The sequence below is a fragment of the Bison bison genome, unplaced genomic scaffold (genome assembly GCF_000754665.1).
Source record: "Bison bison bison isolate TAMUID 2011002044 unplaced genomic scaffold, Bison_UMD1.0 scf7180017864482, whole genome shotgun sequence".
Classification (NCBI taxonomy): domain Eukaryota; kingdom Metazoa; phylum Chordata; class Mammalia; order Artiodactyla; family Bovidae; genus Bison; species Bison bison.
In genome coordinates, this window is record NW_011495042.1 from 1362927 (window position 1) to 1381172 (window position 18246).

The 18246-nt window shown below is 49.3% G+C and overlaps 1 protein-coding gene across 1 annotated transcript in view; it reads left to right on the forward strand.

Moving 5' to 3' along the window:
• The first annotated feature begins 266 nt into the window (after window positions 1-266).
• Window positions 267-18246, forward strand: part of LTF (lactotransferrin) — a 33424-nt gene continuing 15444 nt past the window's right edge. Inside the window, exons 1-9 of the mRNA XM_010862385.1 lie at window positions 267-535; window positions 4294-4457; window positions 7435-7543; window positions 7839-8021; window positions 8638-8785; window positions 9729-9784; window positions 15136-15314; window positions 15742-15916; window positions 16478-16632. Coding sequence (XP_010860687.1) covers window positions 493-535; window positions 4294-4457; window positions 7435-7543; window positions 7839-8021; window positions 8638-8785; window positions 9729-9784; window positions 15136-15314; window positions 15742-15916; window positions 16478-16632 — 1212 coding nt within the window. The 5' untranslated portion in view covers window positions 267-492. The remainder of the gene's footprint in view (window positions 536-4293; window positions 4458-7434; window positions 7544-7838; window positions 8022-8637; window positions 8786-9728; window positions 9785-15135; window positions 15315-15741; window positions 15917-16477; window positions 16633-18246) is intronic.

Genomic DNA, 18246 nt, shown 5'->3' on the forward strand with positions numbered 1-18246 from the left:
CTGTCTTAACTGGTTCCCAAGCACTTTAGATACCTTCTCTATAGTCAAGCTGATCCGCAAAGATTCACCCTAGGACCCCTGCTCTGGATCCCGCTCTCTAGGAGGCACTGAGACCGGAGTGGGGACAAAACCCAGGGACTGCCACTCCCGAAGGGCTGCGGACAAGTGGGAAAGAAAGAGCATCCCCCAACTAGGCAGCGCTGGGGAACTTGAGAGGTGGGTGTGGGTTGGGTATCCTCTCCCCGAGCGCCAAGCCCCGCCCGGGCACCTTTCTCGCTCCCTCGGTCTCCACCCCCGCTCTTCCCCCTTCCCCCCCGGTTTTTCCCCTCTAGGAACCAGCAGACCTCGGGAGAGGGGAGGAGGGAGGCTGGGGCGCTTATAGGACCACAGGGCGGGGCAAACCTCGTGAGGTCACCGAGCACTGGATAAAGGGACGCAGAACGAGCGCAGGTGGCAGAGCCTTCGTTCCGGAGTCGCCCCAGGACCCCAGCCATGAAGCTCTTCGTCCCCGCCCTGCTGTCCCTTGGAGCCCTTGGTGAGTGCAGGTATGAGTGGGGGCGGGGGCATGCCCCTCCAGGTAGGTGTCCCGGTCCCCACGCCCCGCTGTGGGAGCATCCAGTCCCCTCACCCCTCAGTGTAGGCGTCTGGGTCCTCGCTCCCCGCCGTGTGGGCCTCCTTGTCCCTGCAGCAGACAGTTTGACACGGGCACCTGCCGCAGAGGAGGCGCCGGGAGCGGAGCGGAGCGGATCCCGCCCACTCGCCTGGGGAGGAGCCCGGAGCTGGGTTCCGAGAAGCCGGCGTGGTCCTGTGCCCAGAGCTGCCGAGCTCCCCAAGGGTCTTTCCCGGTCCCTGTCGCTTCTGTCCTACCCATAGCACTGGTGACAGGAGTATACAGAGGGAGGCTGGGTGGTAATGAGATTCCGAGAGGGCGAGTGACTTGCCCAAGACACTCAGGAGACTGCAGATGGGGTTCCAGCTCCTGTAAGAACTGTGTAACTTGGGCAAGAGACAGTATTTCTGAACCTCAGCTTCACTGAAAAATGGCTCAACCCTTTTTCCACAGGGCTGTGAGGAGGCCGTAGGGCCGCCTGCCCTGGTAGACAGAGGCGCACACAAGCCCTCCCACTGCAAAGGGGCAGGGGTAGGGGGCACAGACCCTGCTGCTGGGCCCCTTCTGTCAGAGGGTGCGAGAGGAGTGCCTGGTGCCTGGTTTTTAATGTGCCTGGACTAGAAGGGGACTAAGCAGAAGGAACTAAACCACCGTTCCTTCTGACCGCACCCCCCACCCCCTCAAGTGTCGGAAATGATTCCTGGAGTGCTCAGAACACTCACCTGTGCTGGACATTAGTGATGTAAATGTGAGGGCCGGGCTTCCACCAGCGGAGGGGAAGGTCCAGGACAGTGGCCTCAAGGGCTGGAGAGTGTCAGCGGTGAGACGGGGTGTGTGCAGGGCTCAAGTGAAAGCCCAGGTGTCCCCCTCTGCAGCCTGTCCCGCCAGCAGCTCAGTGCAGCCTCCTTCTGTCCTCCGGCATCTACTCCGGGCTGGGAGCTTCCTGGATGAAAAGAGGTGTTTAGAGGATAACCGTGAGCTTTTGCTCCCTAACCTGTCCCTCTTTTCTGGTCCTCTTCTCCAGTTTCCCTCCCATGTTGCTGTTCAGTCACTCAGTCATGTCTAACTCTCTGCAATCCCATGGACTGCAGCATGCCAGGCATCCCCTGTCCTTTGGTATCTCCCGGAGTTGGCCCAAACTCATGTCCATGGAGTCGGTGATGCCATCCAACCATCTCATCCTCCCCAGGGCTGTGGATTATTCTCTCTTCTCTAAGGCAGGACTGGACCTGGCCAGGACCACCAGCTCACGACTACCCTTCCTTCTGCTCCCTGACCCGTGGCCTGCTGGGCCCATAGCACAGGGTCGGGGCCACCTAGGAGAGGCCGGAGGGGCAGGAAGCCTTGCTTTCTTAGAAGTGGTCATGGGCTGTGGTCTGGGATCTGGCTCAGAGTTGCATCACTGGGTTCCATTCTCACTTGAATCTTTGGTTGTCTTGACCCCCACTGAGGTCTGCAGTTTAAATCCTGCTGTCCATGGGATGGTGGCCAACGTCCCAAAGTATCACTGAATCCCTTGTCCTACCCAGTGGAAGGACCGGCCACTGGCCTAGGGGGTTCCTGCCCTGCTCCCCATGGGTGTCGTGGCAGGAAGAGGCTGGGTGGGCCGAGAAGAGTAACTCCACCCCAGCCCCTGCCTTTGAGAGACGGGCACTGTGTGTCCACACAGAAGGAATCTGAGCACATGTCCTTTCAGGAGGGTGCCATCCAGACTCAAGTGGGCAGCATGTGAGTGACTGAGACAGATCAGGGGCGGGGCTGGGGATACAGGGCCAGACCTAGATCTGCCTCGGGGAGCGTTTTGTGAAAGAGACACACAGCTTCAGAGCTGGCTGCTGGGAGCTGTGGAGGGGAGGAGCAGAGCGCTGCGTTCTGCACCCAGCGCGGGTGTTTGGGGGGCTGGGGGCGGTGCGTCTCAGAAAACCTCTCAGTGGTGCTTTAGTTCCCTGGTTCACCCCTCCCAAGGGAGCACACAAACTCGTCCCCTGGTTCCCTATTCCTGCCCCTGCTCATGCCTTCCCTCCAGCTTGACACACGGTCTTCGTTTTGCTCTCTCCCTTCACCCCCATCTTGTGACCCCCCCCAACTCCCGATTTCTGCTGTGTTCTCCCTCCTTGACGCTTTTCTGCCTGGTTTCCAGGTTTCAGCCCACCTGTCCCTGCCCTCCTGTGAGTCACCACTCCACAGCTTCTGAACAAGACCTTCTAGGACCAGCACGGGAGGCTTTCCATGACCTGCCCCCAAACCCTTTACCATCTCCACGGCACCCCGTCTCTACCCAGTCAGCTTACATAGGCAGGGCGCTTGGTGTCTGAGTGCCTAGGTTCAAATCCTGGATCCAGACTTATTAGTTGTGAAGCCTTGGGCAAGCCATAAGTTAAAGCCACAATTTTCTCACCTAGGAAATGTGGATATCAGCAAAACTCAATGAAAAGGGATTGGGTGGATCGAGGGGGAACAGAACACATGAAGGGCTGAGGAAAGACCTGGCACAGATTGGCCTTGCAACCTCTCTGTGCACGTGGCCCATTGCGCCCACTTCTTGGATTGCCTCCCCGCCCCAATTACTGGCTCAGGTCATGGGGACATCACACCTGGCTTGGCACTTGTTCTCTTCTAGGGCATTCATCATACTTGGTTGCATCCCTGGGGGCTTTTTGCCTCTCCCGATGAGACGGCTGCTGCCATCTGCTTGCATGCTCCTCTGCATATCACCCAGTGCCGTGTATACAGAGGGCATCCAGGAAACCCTGCTATATCCCAGTGGCTAAATTGGATAGTGCTGATTCTCACTTCAGGACAGATCCAGGAAGGCTTCCTAGGGTAGATTACACCCCTAGAAATTTCCCTGGGACGGTGGCAGAGAGCTGAATGCAGCCTCCTTCCCCACCAAATCACATCCAAAAGGGGAGTGGCTTTTGCAACCAAGAGGCTTTTTTTTTTTTTTGGTAGCAGTTTTACTGATGTATATTTTACTTATCATAAAATTCACCTCATCAAAGTACACAATTCAGCGGTTTTTAGTAACTTTACCAAGTGGTACAACCATCGTGGTAAATCAATTTAAGAACATTTCCATCCCTCCTTGAGAGTCCTCTTTTCGGTGCAGTGGTGAATGGTGTAACTCAGGCACACTGACCCATTTGGTACAACGCCTATGGCAGCTCAGCTCCCGACAAGGGGTGGGGTGTGTTTTCCTTCATTCCCTTGGCATCCTCTGGGGAGATGTCTGAAGCCTCAACAACCTAGAGGGACCTGGATTCCAGGCTGGATGTTGCCACTGCTGAGCAGACTGTCACTCAGCCACCCTTGAGAGTCAGCTTCCGCACCAGAAAGACAGACGCAATACTTTCTCTCTGCCTACCTCCTAGGTTCCAGGGGATCAAAGCAGGTGGAAGAACTCCCTTAGCTGATGCAAGGGAGCATTGCTGGCTTTTTGTCGGGGGTAGGAAGTATGTCAGTCAGAGGAGGGAAACGATTCCAGAGGCTCTGATCATGTCCGCAAACAGCCCTCTGGCCAGCATGGAGTGGTCATTAGGCTAGCGAAACACCTCCATCAGAGGAGAGTGGCCTGACTCAGCCATAGAATGGAGAGGGAAGGGGAGGGCCCCTGCTTGAGAGGGCAAGGCCGTCTCTTCCACGGACAATGATAGAGCACTCACTCTTTGGCCTCTTTCTCCCAGGACTGTGTCTGGCTGCCCCGAGGAAAAACGTTCGATGGTGTACCATCTCCCAACCCGAGTGGTTCAAATGCCGCCGATGGCAGTGGAGGATGAAGAAGCTGGGTGCTCCCTCTATCACCTGTGTGAGGAGGGCCTTTGCCTTGGAATGTATCCGGGCCATCGCGGTGAGTCCAGGCCGTAGGCTGGGTGGGACCAGACTGAAAGGGAAGGGATCCAAGTGCCATGGAAAATGTGCTCGCCCTGCCCTCCTCTGCTCTTCTTCCAGAGCGCCTGTAAGTTGGGAGCTGTCCTCTCTCCTAGGACACAGCGCTATTTTGGAAGCAGACATTGCCATTCTAACATTTGAAAACCATCTGTAGGGAAACTGGCATCACCACACAAATTGAGAATAATGACAGTGCAATGATGGTGGCTCAGACGGTAAAGAATCCGCCTGCAATGCAGGATACCTGGGTTCGATCCCTGGGTTGGGAAGATCCCCTGGAGAAGGAAATGGCAATGCACTCCAGAATTCTTGCCTGGAGAATCCCATGGACAGAGGAGCCTGGTGGGCTACAGTCCATGTTGTTGCAAAGAGTCGGGCACGACTGAGTGACTAACCCACCACCACCACACAACGATGTCACAGGAGCAGTTGTATTGGGTGAATATGTAACACTGGCAAAAGTCAAGGTGACTCTAAAAGAAAATCTCCAGAGAGATTACCTCTGAACTTGCAGAGGAAACAGCCCAGCCCATCATAGTCAGCACATTACACGCTGGGGCACGGCCTGCCAGGCCACACTGGAAAGACACTTGTCTAAGACGTTAGCAGAGAGAGAAAGGAAAGGCAGTCATGACTTGTGGATAACTTCAGATTCCTTTTGTTTTTTTCAGATGTAAAATCTATTGCCATCATTTTTATTTATTTGTTTGACAAGTATGTTGTGTGTCTGCCATGTGGCATGGTAATGTGTATGTGATTTTAGCACAAAGTAGGTAATGTGTGTAAAGTTCCCATTAATATCTAGGGTTATTGGAACAGTTGCTGCTGCTGCCGCCAAGTCGCTTCAGTTGTGTCCGACTCTGTGCGACCGCATAGACGGCAGCCCACCAGGCTCCCCCGTCCCTTGGATTCTCCAGGCAAGAACACTGGAGTGGGTTGCCATTCCTTCTCCATATTGGAACAGTACTTAAGGGAAAAATCTAGTTTGAATAATGTTTTAGACTGTTATTTTACCACCAGCATTTCCTGATGGCTTAAAATGCAGATTCGTAGGCCCTATTCGAACTTGTTCCATATCTGTGAATAAGACGTCAAAATCTGCCTTTTTAATAAGAGCTCCCTTTGAAATCAGTACTACATACCACAGACTTCCCTGGTGATTCTGTGGTAAGGAATCCATCTACCAATGCAGAAGATGTGGATTCAATTGCTGGGTCAGGAAGATCCCCTGGAGAAGGAAATACTCAAGTATTCTTGCCTGGGAAATCCCACGGGCAGAGGAGCCTGGTGGGCTCCAGTCGATGGGGTCGGAAAGAGTTGGACACGACTGAGCGACTATACAGCAACAACTACATACCATACACCAAAATAGAGATAGACTAAATGCTTAAAAATGTGTGTTATTGAAAACTAGAGAGGTAGATTCATTAGCAGAACTGTGGAGGGAAGAGAAGTCTCTTAGCTTTTAAAAAAGCAATGAACTAAATGACGAAGTAAAATGAATGATTAAAAATTTTAATTTATAGCCATTAAAAACACTTAAGCAAAACATTTGACAGCATTGTAAAGCAATTATCTTCCAATTAAAAAAATTTAGAAAGCACTGGAGTGAATACGCACCAGCTTTGACAAGTGACAGTATTCTATAAAGAACTAATTCAACTGATAAGAAATGTAAGATCACATAAGAAAAACAATATGGGGAGATGGAGGTAGTATTAATAAAAATACTATGAAATGTTCCCCGTAATAATCAAGAGACATACAAATCTAAGCAATTTGTTAGCCCTTGAATTTTCTAAGTGATAGCACTTAATAAAATGAAAGCCTCTCACACTGGTGGTTCTATAGTGAGACTGGTCCTCACGGTAGGTGGCATTTCAAATTGGAAAGGAATGGCCTGGAAAGCAGGATGGCAATGATAGCCAAGGCCTTGAAGACAAAATGCCCATTGTCCGGATGATCCTGCCCTCAGATGCTGATCCCAAGGCACCAGGTCATCAGAAGGGAAAAAATCTAACAGGACAAAGCTGTCCATGCAAGTGTAATTTTAACAGCAAAATGTTAGAAGGAGCCCAAGTGGTGAACATTGGAGGGAATGTTTCAAATTTAGCTTAATAAATTATGAAAGAGCCACATTATGATAAAATATCATGAAGTCAATACAATCAATAAAGCTGCTACAGGAGAAAATGTAGGCAGTTTTAGATGAATAAAGCAGTTCGGAAAATATTATTTCTACTAGGCTGCAAATATGAGAAATAAGTAAGCATAGGTGAAGTAATATGCCAAAGAGGATGAACATGGTTTATGATGATGATAACTTTAAGATATATTAATGGTTGAAATTTGTATTCAATAAAAACAATAACTTAAATATAGAGGAAAAACAGGGGGGAAGCATCTGGAACTTTTTGTTTTTACTGAACTTTTAATTTTGTATTGGAATATAGATGATTGACAATGTTGAGGTAGCTTCTGGGGAACAGCAAAGGGACTCAGCCATACATATACAGGTGTCCACTCTCCCCCAAAATGCTCCCACCCAGGCTGCTGTATAACATTGGGCAGACTTCCCTGTGCTGCACAGTAGGTCCTTGTTGGTTATCTGCTTAAGATACAGTAGTGTGTCCATGTCCATCCCCCAAATTTATAATATAAAAGACGGTAAAGGATGCCATCGCGGAGTGATCTGAGGCATGTCTTGTGAAAAAGTGGCCACCTGGTGACCTCAGGACTTACAGCAAAGGGGCTGGAGCTCATTACCCAGAGGGGCTCTGGGCTCATACCACCTCTCATGGCAACTGAGTGGGACGTGACTGGAAGCTGACCCTCTGGAAGATCCTTCCAGCCATGGAGCCTTCTGACATCCTGAGGTTCACTTGCCTGGCTTAGGGTAGGTTTTCTCCTGAAGCTGGTCTGGCCTGTGTTTTCAGGAGAAGAAGGCGGATGCTGTGACCCTGGATGGTGGCATGGTGTTTGAGGCGGGCCGGGACCCCTACAAACTGCGGCCAGTAGCAGCAGAGATCTATGGGACGAAAGAGTGTGAGTTCTCCCTGGGGACCCAGAAGTTGAGGTGGCCTGGACCTGGGCCCTGGGCTCTGTGGGGTCAGAGTGGACAAGGCACAGAGCTGAGGTCTCAGACAGTGTCACATGTCCAGGGAATGATGTCCCTGGGCTCTTTGGGCCGGTCGCCAACCCACTGGGGAAGCAGAGGAGGCGCTGGGCTGCAGTGACCAGATGGAATTCCCCTCCCACTAGGGGCTCATTCAGGGAGGGCTGTTTCTCTCTCTCTCTGGTTCAGGCTAAGAGCTCTCTATTGTCTCTGCCTCTTCTGCAGCTCCCCAAACCCACTATTATGCTGTGGCCGTCGTGAAGAAGGGCAGCAACTTTCAGCTGGACCAGCTGCAAGGCCGGAAGTCCTGCCATACGGGCCTTGGCAGGTCAGCTGGGTGGATCATCCCTATGGGAATCCTTCGCCCGTACTTGAGCTGGACAGAGTCACTCGAGCCCCTCCAGGGAGGTAAGACACGTCGGGGTTCTGGTGATCCCAGGCTGGGGTCTCTACTCCGGTGTCACTTTCACAAGCCACTTCAGGGTGTCCCAGGTGAGCATGTGGGGTGAATCCAAGGCAGGGGTCAGGTTAACTACTGTGAAGCCTGTGGGGATGGGGTCTTCTGTATCAGCAGCCCTGGGAGTTGGTAGCTGAGTCTGCTGCTGCTGCTAAGTCGCTTCAGTCATGTCCGACTCTGTGCGACCCCATAGATGGCTTCCTACCAGGCTCTTCTGTCCCTGGGATTCTCCAGGCAAGAACGCTGGAGTGGGTTGCCATTTCCTTCTCCAATGCATGAAAGTGAAAAGTGAAAGTGAAGTCGCTCAGTCACATCCGACTCTTAGCCACCCCATGGACTGCAGCCTACCAGGCTCCTCCATTCATGGGATTTTCCAGGCAAGAGTATTGGAGTGGGGTGCCGTTGCCTTCTCCAGGTAGCTGAGTCTAGTTTCAGCCACTGTACATCTTCTGAGCTCCTGGCTTTGCAAAGGCTATCAGGTGGGGGTGGAGGGGAGGGAACACTGGGGGTGCCACTGGCTGTGGTCTGGTGAGCTCACACCCTGGTTTATTTCTCTCTGTTCAACAGCTGTGGCTAAATTCTTCTCTGCCAGCTGTGTTCCCTGCATTGATAGACAAGCATACCCCAATCTGTGTCAACTATGCAAGGGGGAGGGGGAGAACCAGTGTGCCTGCTCCTCCCAGGAACCATACTTCGGTTATTCTGGTGCCTTCAAGTAAGTGAGACTGTCCTCTTCTCCCCAGCGGCCCACGTGTCCTTGGGCTAGGAGGCCCTTGCTCTGGGCCCAAATAGAGCTCAGTGAGCTAGTGGGGACCATGGAGGAGGTCCAGTTCTCCTGTGCAGAGAAACTGAGTCTGAAAAAGGTGCGGGCTCTGTCCAGTGCATGATCTCCTCCAGTCCCCTAGCCCCCCGCAGGGCCCCCTCACCTCTGCACCAGCCCAGCAAACAGTTACCTCGTCAGTGTCCCCTCATGTCTCCCCAGAGATCCCTGAATCTGGCTTTGTCCCTCTGCGGTCCTGGGCTCCTCCTGCTGACAGGTGTCCCCTCCCTAACTACCGAGGGACTGAAGGAGTCTTGTCATGAGCAGACCAGCCCCAGACCCCTGGCCAGGCAGCCGGACAGCCTGGTCCCTCTCCCTGGGAGGTAGTGATCTCTGCCTCACTGGGGAGCTCTCTCCTTCGCCCCAGCCTCGCACTGAAGCTGATGTTTCTCCTTTTACCCCATCTGCCTCTCGGACTCAGGCATTTTGTGTGTGGGGGGGAGGCCTCCCCGATTCTCTGCTGCTCAGGGCACGTTTACCACTTAGCCCTGGGAGGGGAAAAAACCACGTGGCCGCATGTACTGCTTTTACCCTCTGGTGCAGAGGCTTGGAAACTCTTTTACAGAGAAAGACAAAGTTTTGCCCTCTCAATCAACCCTTAAAGGGGAAAGTGGGGGGTCTCTAGCCAGCATCCTCTGGTTCCTTCTTCCTCAGAATCCATCTTCAGGTGGCTTCTGATGCCTTCCCAGTGGGGGCCCCAGAGCCTCAGAGACCTGTCCTCTGCAGGTCAGGAGCCCACAGAAGACAAGCCCCAGGGCCCCTTTCCACAGGCAGGCTCGAGGAACAAGCCGGGCTGGCTGCTCTGTGCTGACCCTTCTGGTGCTTTCTCATCCCACAGGTGTCTGCAGGACGGGGCTGGAGACGTGGCTTTTGTTAAAGAGACAACAGTGTTTGGTAAGGGGAGGAGAGAAGCCACGGGTACTGCCTCCTTTGCTTTGCTTTCCTTTCATTTCATTGTAAATCCAAGTAGTGAGCTAATTTGACTCCTCACTTCCTGGCACACGATTATCAAAGCTCTCTGTAGAGCACAGCTCTTATTTTTATGTGACTTTATATTTTAAGCAATCAGTTTTCTTTGAAACTCCCGTGCCCGCTATCTTTCTCTTCTGCATCAAAGACGCCCATGTCAAGGTATCTGACACATGTCCTCCGAGACAGATGTAGTCTTGCAAAGTGTATGGGGCTGATCTGTGTTTCTGGATTCTAAGCTCACAGAAGTTTTATTGATCGTTATTGATGATGACGTGATCAAGGTTTCCCGCTCAGCATTCTGTTTTAGAGATTTACGTGTTGTTGTGCTGTACTTGTCTGGTTCAGTGGTTCTAACACTGAGACGTGCTCTGTGGAGAGCACACAACACATTTATTATCCACGGTCGTAAAGCGGTAGATACGTCAGTGTTGGTTTATCTTGCATTTCTCTGGCATCTGGTGAGTTTGATCATCTCAGTATATTTGCTGGTAGTTTGGGCTTCCCTTTCTTCCTTTTTCACCTTTGACTATCTTTCTATTGATTTTCATGCCTGTTTCTTCATGATTTTGATTCAAGCTGAGGCATTCCTCCTCTCTAGGTAACCCGCCATGGTTGGTTCTAGACTTTAGGAAAATCTCTTCTCAGTAAAAAAAAAAAAAAAAAAAAAAAAATCTGTCAGTAACAGGTTTCTTGAACAGAAGTTCTTGATATTGATAAAGTCAAATTGGTCACTTTTGCCCTGCTGGCATATGTTTTGGGGTCTTTTATTTATTTATTTTTTAATCCAATAGCATTGACTTTTATTCATTCATGTTAAGTCACCTGAAATGGTATCTGTTGCATTTAAATGCTCATTAATGTAAATGGCTGAACAAATCCATTTTAATGGATATTCAATCCATTAAAAAAACTCAATATCCCACATAAAGTCACTTCAACATAGCCTCATGACAACTCCCACACCAAAACAGTACTTTATTTTGTAAATTTTGACCCATTATTACTCCCATGTTATGGTCTTTTCAGCTGTCAAGCAAACAAGGTGAAGAAAAAATTTAGTTAGATGGGGGTTGCACCTGGAAAATAAATTTCTTAAACTCCACATACATGTTTCAAATCTGCTGGGTCCCAAGTCCATCTATGAACTCCCAGGCTGCCAGTATCATATGCAGCATACTAAAGCTACGCTATCTGAATAGCTTATTAATTCTGCATATATCAGGTCAACCGATGTGTCAACCTGTAACAGACTGCGCACTTTTAACTGAACATGGCAAAATATTCACTCTCTTGAACTTTACATCATCTTTGATATCAAACAATGAGGCAAATCCCAACAGTATATACAAAAAACAACTTTGCGTTTACAAAAGATTGTTTCCCATACTGATTAATCCAGGCAGCTAACTCATTGGTTTATGCAACTTTATTGAAGAAAAATAAATCAATTACTAGCAGAGCTATTAGTTGATCACTCATCCATGATGTTATTTTCCATCCAAATCATAAAGATTTTCTACAATACAATTTATAGACTCCCCTCCCTAACACATCCTTGTCTGTTCATATGTACCCTACCTAGGAAATTAGGTAGGGATTCCACTTCAGCATTCTCTCCCTTTATAGTGAGACCATTTTCCTTACAATACTGACTGTACAAAATTCTACCTTTTTCCTACTGCTGTGTGGAGCCATTTATACATAAAACTTGTTTATAATCATGGATTCTGAGCTATTTTGTATCACTCAGTTCAGTTCAGTTCAGTCGCTCAGTCGTGTCCGACTCTTTGCGACCCCATGAACCACAGCACGCCAGGCCTCCCTGCCCAAACTCATGTCCATTGAGTTGGCGACGCAATCCAGCCATCTCATCCTCTGTTGTCCCCTTCTCCTCCTGCCCCTAATCCCTCCCAGTATCAGGGTCTTTTCCAATGAGTCAACTCTTCGCATGAAGTGGCCAAAGTATTGGAGTTTCAGCTTCAGCATCAGTCCTTCCAATGAACACCCAGGACTAATCTCCTTTAGGATGGACTGGTTGGATCTTCTTGTGGTCCAAGGGACTCTCACGAGTCTTCTCTAACACTGCAGTTCAAAAGCATCAATTCTTTGGCGCTCAGCTTTCTTAACAGTCCAACTCTCACATCCATACATGACCACTGGAAAAACCGTAGCCTTGACTAGATGGACCTTTGTTGGCAAAATAACGTCTCTGCTTTTTATTATGCTATCTAGGTTGGTCATAACTTTCCTTCCAAGGAGTAAGCGTCTTTTAATTTCATGGCTGCAGTCACCATCTGCAGTGATTTTGGAGCCCAGAAAAATAAAGTCTGACACTGTTTCCACTGTTTCCCCGTCTATTTCCCATGAAGTGATGGGACCAGATGCCATGATCTTCGTTTTCTGAATGTTGAGCTTTAAGCCACCTTTTTCACTCTCCACTTTCACTTTCATCAAGAGGCTTTTGAGTTCCTCTTCACTTTCTGCCATAAGGGTGGTGTCATCTGCATATCTGAGGTTATTGATATTTCTCCCAGCAATCTTGATTCCAGCTTGTGTCTCTTCCAGCCCAGCATTTCTCATGATGTATTCTGAATATAAGTTAAATAAACAGGGTGACAATATACAGCCTTGACGTACTCCTTTTCCTATTTGGAATCAGTCTGTTCTTCCATGTCCAGTTCTAACTCTTACTTCCTGACCTACATACAGATTTTTCAAGAGGCAGGTCAAGTGGTCTGATATTCCCATCTCTTTCAGAATTTTCCAGTTTATTGTGATCCACACAAAGGCTTTGGCATAGTCAATAAAGCAGAAGTAGATGTTTTTCTGGAATTCTCTTGCTTTTTGATGATCCATTGGATGTTGACAATTTGATCTCTGGTTCCCCTGCCTTTTCTAAAACCAGCTTGGGAAGTTCACGGTTCACGTATTGCTGAAGGCTGGCTTGGAGAATTTTGAACATTACTTTACTAGCGTGTGAGATGAGTGCAATGGTGCGGTAGTTTGAGCATTCTTTGGCATTGCCTTTCTTTGGGATTGGAATGAAAACTGACCTTTTCCAGTCCTGTGGCCACTGCTGAGTTTTCCAAATTTGCTGGCATATTGAGTGCAGCACTTTCACAGCATCATCTTTGAGGATTTGGAATAGCTCAACTGGAATTCCATCACCTGCACTAGCTTTGCTCGTAGTGATGCTCCTAAGGCCCACTGGACTCCACACTCCTTTGTATCACTGGTCTATTTGTATTTTTCTGCTTTTATTCTTCTGGTTTGTAGTGATTCTTAATAGCTTATGGAGGTGGAAGTGGGAGGGAGAGAAAGAAAGAGAACCATCCCCAAACAGTTTGCTATTTATTTTCTAAGTAAGATTTTCGAATTATTTTCTTGATTGTTTAAAACATCATACTTTAAGTAGAATTGTATTGAATTTAAATTGATCCATGAAAAACTGATTTATTTATGTCAAATTTTCTAGTCCCTAAATCATAATAAATCTCTCCCTTTTGATCCCATCTCTTTTTAGGTTTTTTAATAGAATTTATAGAACTTAACCTTTTTCTCTTAGTCTCCTGCGTTGTTTGTTATTGTCTTACTTTGGCTGTGCAGAAAGGCTCACGGGATCTCAGTTACCTAACTAGGGATTGAACCCAGGCCACCACAGTGAAAGCACTGAATCCTAACTACTAGACCATCAGGGAGCTCCTCCTGAATTTTTTTTTTTCCTGCATTGTTTAATGAAACTAATTGCAGTCACTCAGTCATGTCTGACTCTTTGTGACCCTATAGACTGTAGGCCGCCGGGCTCCTCTGTCTATGGGATCTCCAGACAAGAATACTGGAGTGGGTTGCCATTTCCTACTCCTGTGGATCTTCCTCACTCAGGGATTGAACCCAGGTCTCCTGCATCTCCTGCATTGGCAGGCGTATTCTTTACCACTGAGCCACCCGAGAAGTCAATGAGGCCAATTACCTGCTATTTAATGATTTTACTTGCTATTATAGTATATTATATTCTGTATTAGTTTCTGCTCTGTTGTTGCTAATGCGGGTAACACTTGATTTTTGTAGTGTTGCCTAGCTGGACTTTCTTGTTAGTTCTATTAGTTTTTTCTTGGTTTCACTGGCTTTTCTATGTAGGTGATTACATCATTTTTCAATGATTAAAATTTGTCTTTTTCCCTCCAGTGTTTATATCTCTCACTTCTTTAGTAAATTGTGAAATACAGGTCGTCTGGTATTGTGTTGGCAATGTGACAACTGACATCTTTGCCTTGGTCCTGATTTTGAAGTGACTTTAAATTTTCTTCTTTTAGTATGATTTTGCTGCAGATATTTTGATAACTAGCCTTTATCAAGTGTAATACCTTTGCCAAGTTCTCTATATTACTGGTTTTCCAAAACTGAAAAAAAAAAGCACAAATAAATGTTGAACATATAAGTGCTTTTCTCTGTAGCTATTAAGATGATCTCATTGTTTTCCTTTAATCCATTCTTGTCATGAATGTCTTTAGCTTCTTTGGCATTCAGTCATTCTTTTGCGAATGGAATAAACTGATAAATGTAAGAGTCTGACCTATTAGTTTAAACATGTTCTGTTATATTGAGTTAGCTAATTATTTTAGATTTTTATGTTCATAAGTAAAATAGGTCTGTAATTATTCCCTCCTGTACTTCTTTCTCTGATTTTGAGATCCAAATTATACTAAGCTCATAAAACAACTTGGGTCAGTTTCCATTACTTAATGTATTCTGATGCAATTTACATGTGATATAGATCAACAGTTCCAAATCGGGATGGACTCACTCATACTGTCTTTCCCCCTTTTTTGGATACACCCAAGTGTTGAGAAACGATTCAACTGCATTTTTTGCTTTAAAATTTTTACCATTTTTATTCTTTCTAGAGATGTGGGTTAAGGCAGCAGTCTGTGGGTTGTTTCCATCCTGCGTCCCTTTGTAGGTGGGGTTGTCATGCAAACAGACAGGTCTGGTTCAGCCTCCTTGGCTTGCCAGGCAAGAGGTGCAACAATCCCAGAGCCTGTATGATCCAATCAGAGGAACATGGGCTTGCCCTTAAGGCTTCCTGGGCACTGTCTTTACTTTTCTGCATGTTCTGGAGCAATCCACTGCCCTTCTGACCCCCAGTTTTGTCAACTGTACAAGATGTCTGCTCCAGCTCAAATTCTATGGGGAGAGGAGGGCCATGGCTCATGGCTACTGACTGGGGTCTGCTCATCTGGACCCTCCTCTCCTCCACCTCTCCCTTCCCCCAGAGAACTTGCCAGAGAAGGCTGACAGGGACCAGTATGAGCTTCTCTGCCTGAACAACAGTCGGGCGCCAGTGGATGCGTTCAAGGAGTGCCACCTGGCCCAGGTCCCTTCTCATGCTGTCGTGGCCCGAAGTGTGGATGGCAAGGAAGACTTGATCTGGAAGCTTCTCAGCAAGGCGCAGGTACCCCACCCTCAGTACCCCCACCCGCTTGGGTCTGGTGGTGGGGAGGTTTCCTTCCTTCCTTCCCTAACTTCCTGCCACTCTGGAATATTCAGTGGCCTGCCTGTCTAGGCTGTACTCCATACAGCTGAAACAATGACGCCTCCTCTAGCATGACCCACTGGCGGTGTCTCCCGGGCTGGAACAGAAGTAGGTGGAGGATGATGCAATATTGTCAAGACTCTAAGGTGCTCAGACCCCAGCAACTTCATAAAGACAAAGCCATGACCGAGCTATGTCTCAGGGAGGCCGTGAGATCCTCTACAGGAGGAGGTCAACCCAGGTTCCTGCTCTCAGAATCATCCTGGAGTTGCAGATACTCTGTTTCAACCTGGTGTTTCGGTTTCCTGTCTACCACTGACCTCATAATTCTCTTTCCCTTAATTAGGAGAAATTTGGAAAAAACAAGTCTCGGAGCTTCCAGCTCTTTGGCTCTCCACCCGGCCAGAGGGACCTGCTGTTCAAAGACTCTGCTCTTGGGTTTTTGAGGATCCCCTCGAAGGTAGATTCGGCGCTGTACCTGGGCTCCCGCTACTTGACCACCTTGAAGAACCTCAGGGAAAGTGAGTGAGGGCCAGGCCCGCCCTAAGGGCACTGGGCAGTGAGCCTTGGCTGAGGCCGTCGGGGAGCCCCTCCCCGCCCTCCACCCCCGCCCGCTACGGGCAGCTTGGCCCTGCTCTGCAGTCGTCCCTTGGTCACTTTCCAGCCCCTGGAGGTCTTCACCGTGGTAGGTGGGACGCGAATGTGAGCGTCTTCTGTGGACCAGATCGGGTGACAGGTGTCTCCAAAGGAGCACGTCGCCTGCTGATAATGCTGCGCAGGACCCCGTGTGCGGCGGGATGCCCAGCTGATAACACTGCGCAGGACCCCGTGTGCGGCGGGATGCCCAGCCCTGGTAGAGCAGTCAGTTTGCCTCTGGGGAAGTGAGAGGTACGAAGACACCCCGAGAGAGCCAGGGCCCTTCTGGGATGAATCCAGAGCCCTGGGCCCTGAACTTGGCCACGATACCACCCTGGGCCAGCTCAGCTGTGGCTCTTCCTCTGCTGGAGGCTTCAGGCGGACTCCGGGTGAACGGGGAGGCTGCACTGTTGTTACAGCCTGTTGACCGCTGTGTCCCCGGGCAGCTGCGGAGGAGGTGAAGGCGCGGTACACCAGGGTCGTGTGGTGTGCCGTGGGACCCGAGGAGCAGAAGAAGTGCCAGCAGTGGAGCCAGCAGAGCGGCCAGAACGTGACCTGTGCCACGGCGTCCACCACCGACGACTGCATCGTCCTGGTGCTGGTAGGGGGCCTGCTGCCGGCCTGCAAGCTGTGCGGGTGGGGGGCACAGGTCACCGCATCTGGTTGGAGGGGAGCAGGGGCTCAGTGGTGCTCCGCCCCCAGGGGGGCAGGGGCTGCTCGTGCTGCCTGCCCAGAGTGGGGACAGACAGAGCTTTCTGTCCTCCAGAGTGTCTGCTGTGGACTTCCCACTCTTCTGATCTTAAGAACAACTCACAATGAATGCAGGTAATCTGGAAAATTTAGAAAGATGTGATGTAAAACCAAACAGCAATGGAGCCTCACACAGGGCTACCACAGTTGAGTGCGTGTTAGTCACTCAGTCATGTCTGACCCCTTGTGGCCCCATGGACTGTAGCCCTCCTCTGCCCATGGAATTCTCCAGGCAAGAATACCGGAGTGGGTTGCCATGCCCTTCTCCAGGGGATCTTCCCGAACCAGGGCTTGAATCCGAGTCTCCCACATTGCAGACAGATTGTTTACCATCTGAGCCAGCAGGAAAGCACCTAGCACATAGTTAAGAGTTTCACTAATTCCTCACCCAAGGACTCATCAATTCATCTCAGTTTAGCCTCAGAACAGTGGTAGATTGTTCCACTTATGTTGTTTTGAGTCCTTTTCACTTAACAGTATATCTTGGCTATTTTCCCATGTGACATATGCTTTGAAAACACTTTAAAAAATTATTTCAGTGACTGTTCTTGCCTGGAGAATCCCAGGGACAGGGGAGCCTGGTGGGCTGCCGTCTATGGGGTCGCACAGAGTTGGACACAACTGAAGTGACTTAGCAGCAGTAGCAGTAGTGAAGAGTGCAGGAAGGCCTGTAGGGGGCCTTGGTTTGATCACTGTTTGGGGAAGATTCCATGTGCTGCATGGTGGGGCCAAAAAAAAAATATTTCAGAATATCTTGTATATGGATGTGGTACAATTTAGTCATGACCCTATTCTTCTTTGTCCCCTTATTTTGATGTTATCAATAACCCTGTGCTGTGCAGCCTTGAATAGAAATCTTCATCCACATCTCTAATTACCTTCAATACAGTTGTAAAAAAGTTTTCAGTCAAAGAGGGAGTTTCACAGTCTTGCTGAATCCATGTTCCAGTGCTGGAGTGAGGGCTTGCTCATTCTGATGGTGAGCGAATTTAATTGGTTCTGTTCACTTGCTGAATACTTTGAGTGTAGTGCTAATGAGTGGAGACCAGACAAGACCAACCGTTCCCACCTGTGTCCTCAGTGAGGGAGGCTGGTGCAGGAGTACATCCCACAGTGCTCCAAGCACAGAAGGAGTTTTTGTTCCGAGTCCGGGGGTAAAGAATCCACCTGCCAATGCAGGAGACGTGGGTTCGATCCCTGGGTCAAGAAGATCCCCTTGGAGGAGGAAATGGCAACCCCCTCCAGTATCCTTGCCTGGAGATCCCATACACAGAGGAGCCTGTGGGCTACAGTCCATGGGGTCGCAAAGAGTCGTTCACGTCTTAGTGACTCCACAGCAGCCACGACCGGGCCGCCTGTTCCCGGTCTTTGCAGTGGGAGTGACGGCGTGAAAGGCGTGCACGGCCGGTACAGAAGTAATGGTGCACGTGGCGTTGCCTCGGGCTGTTCACATCAATCCTGCTGC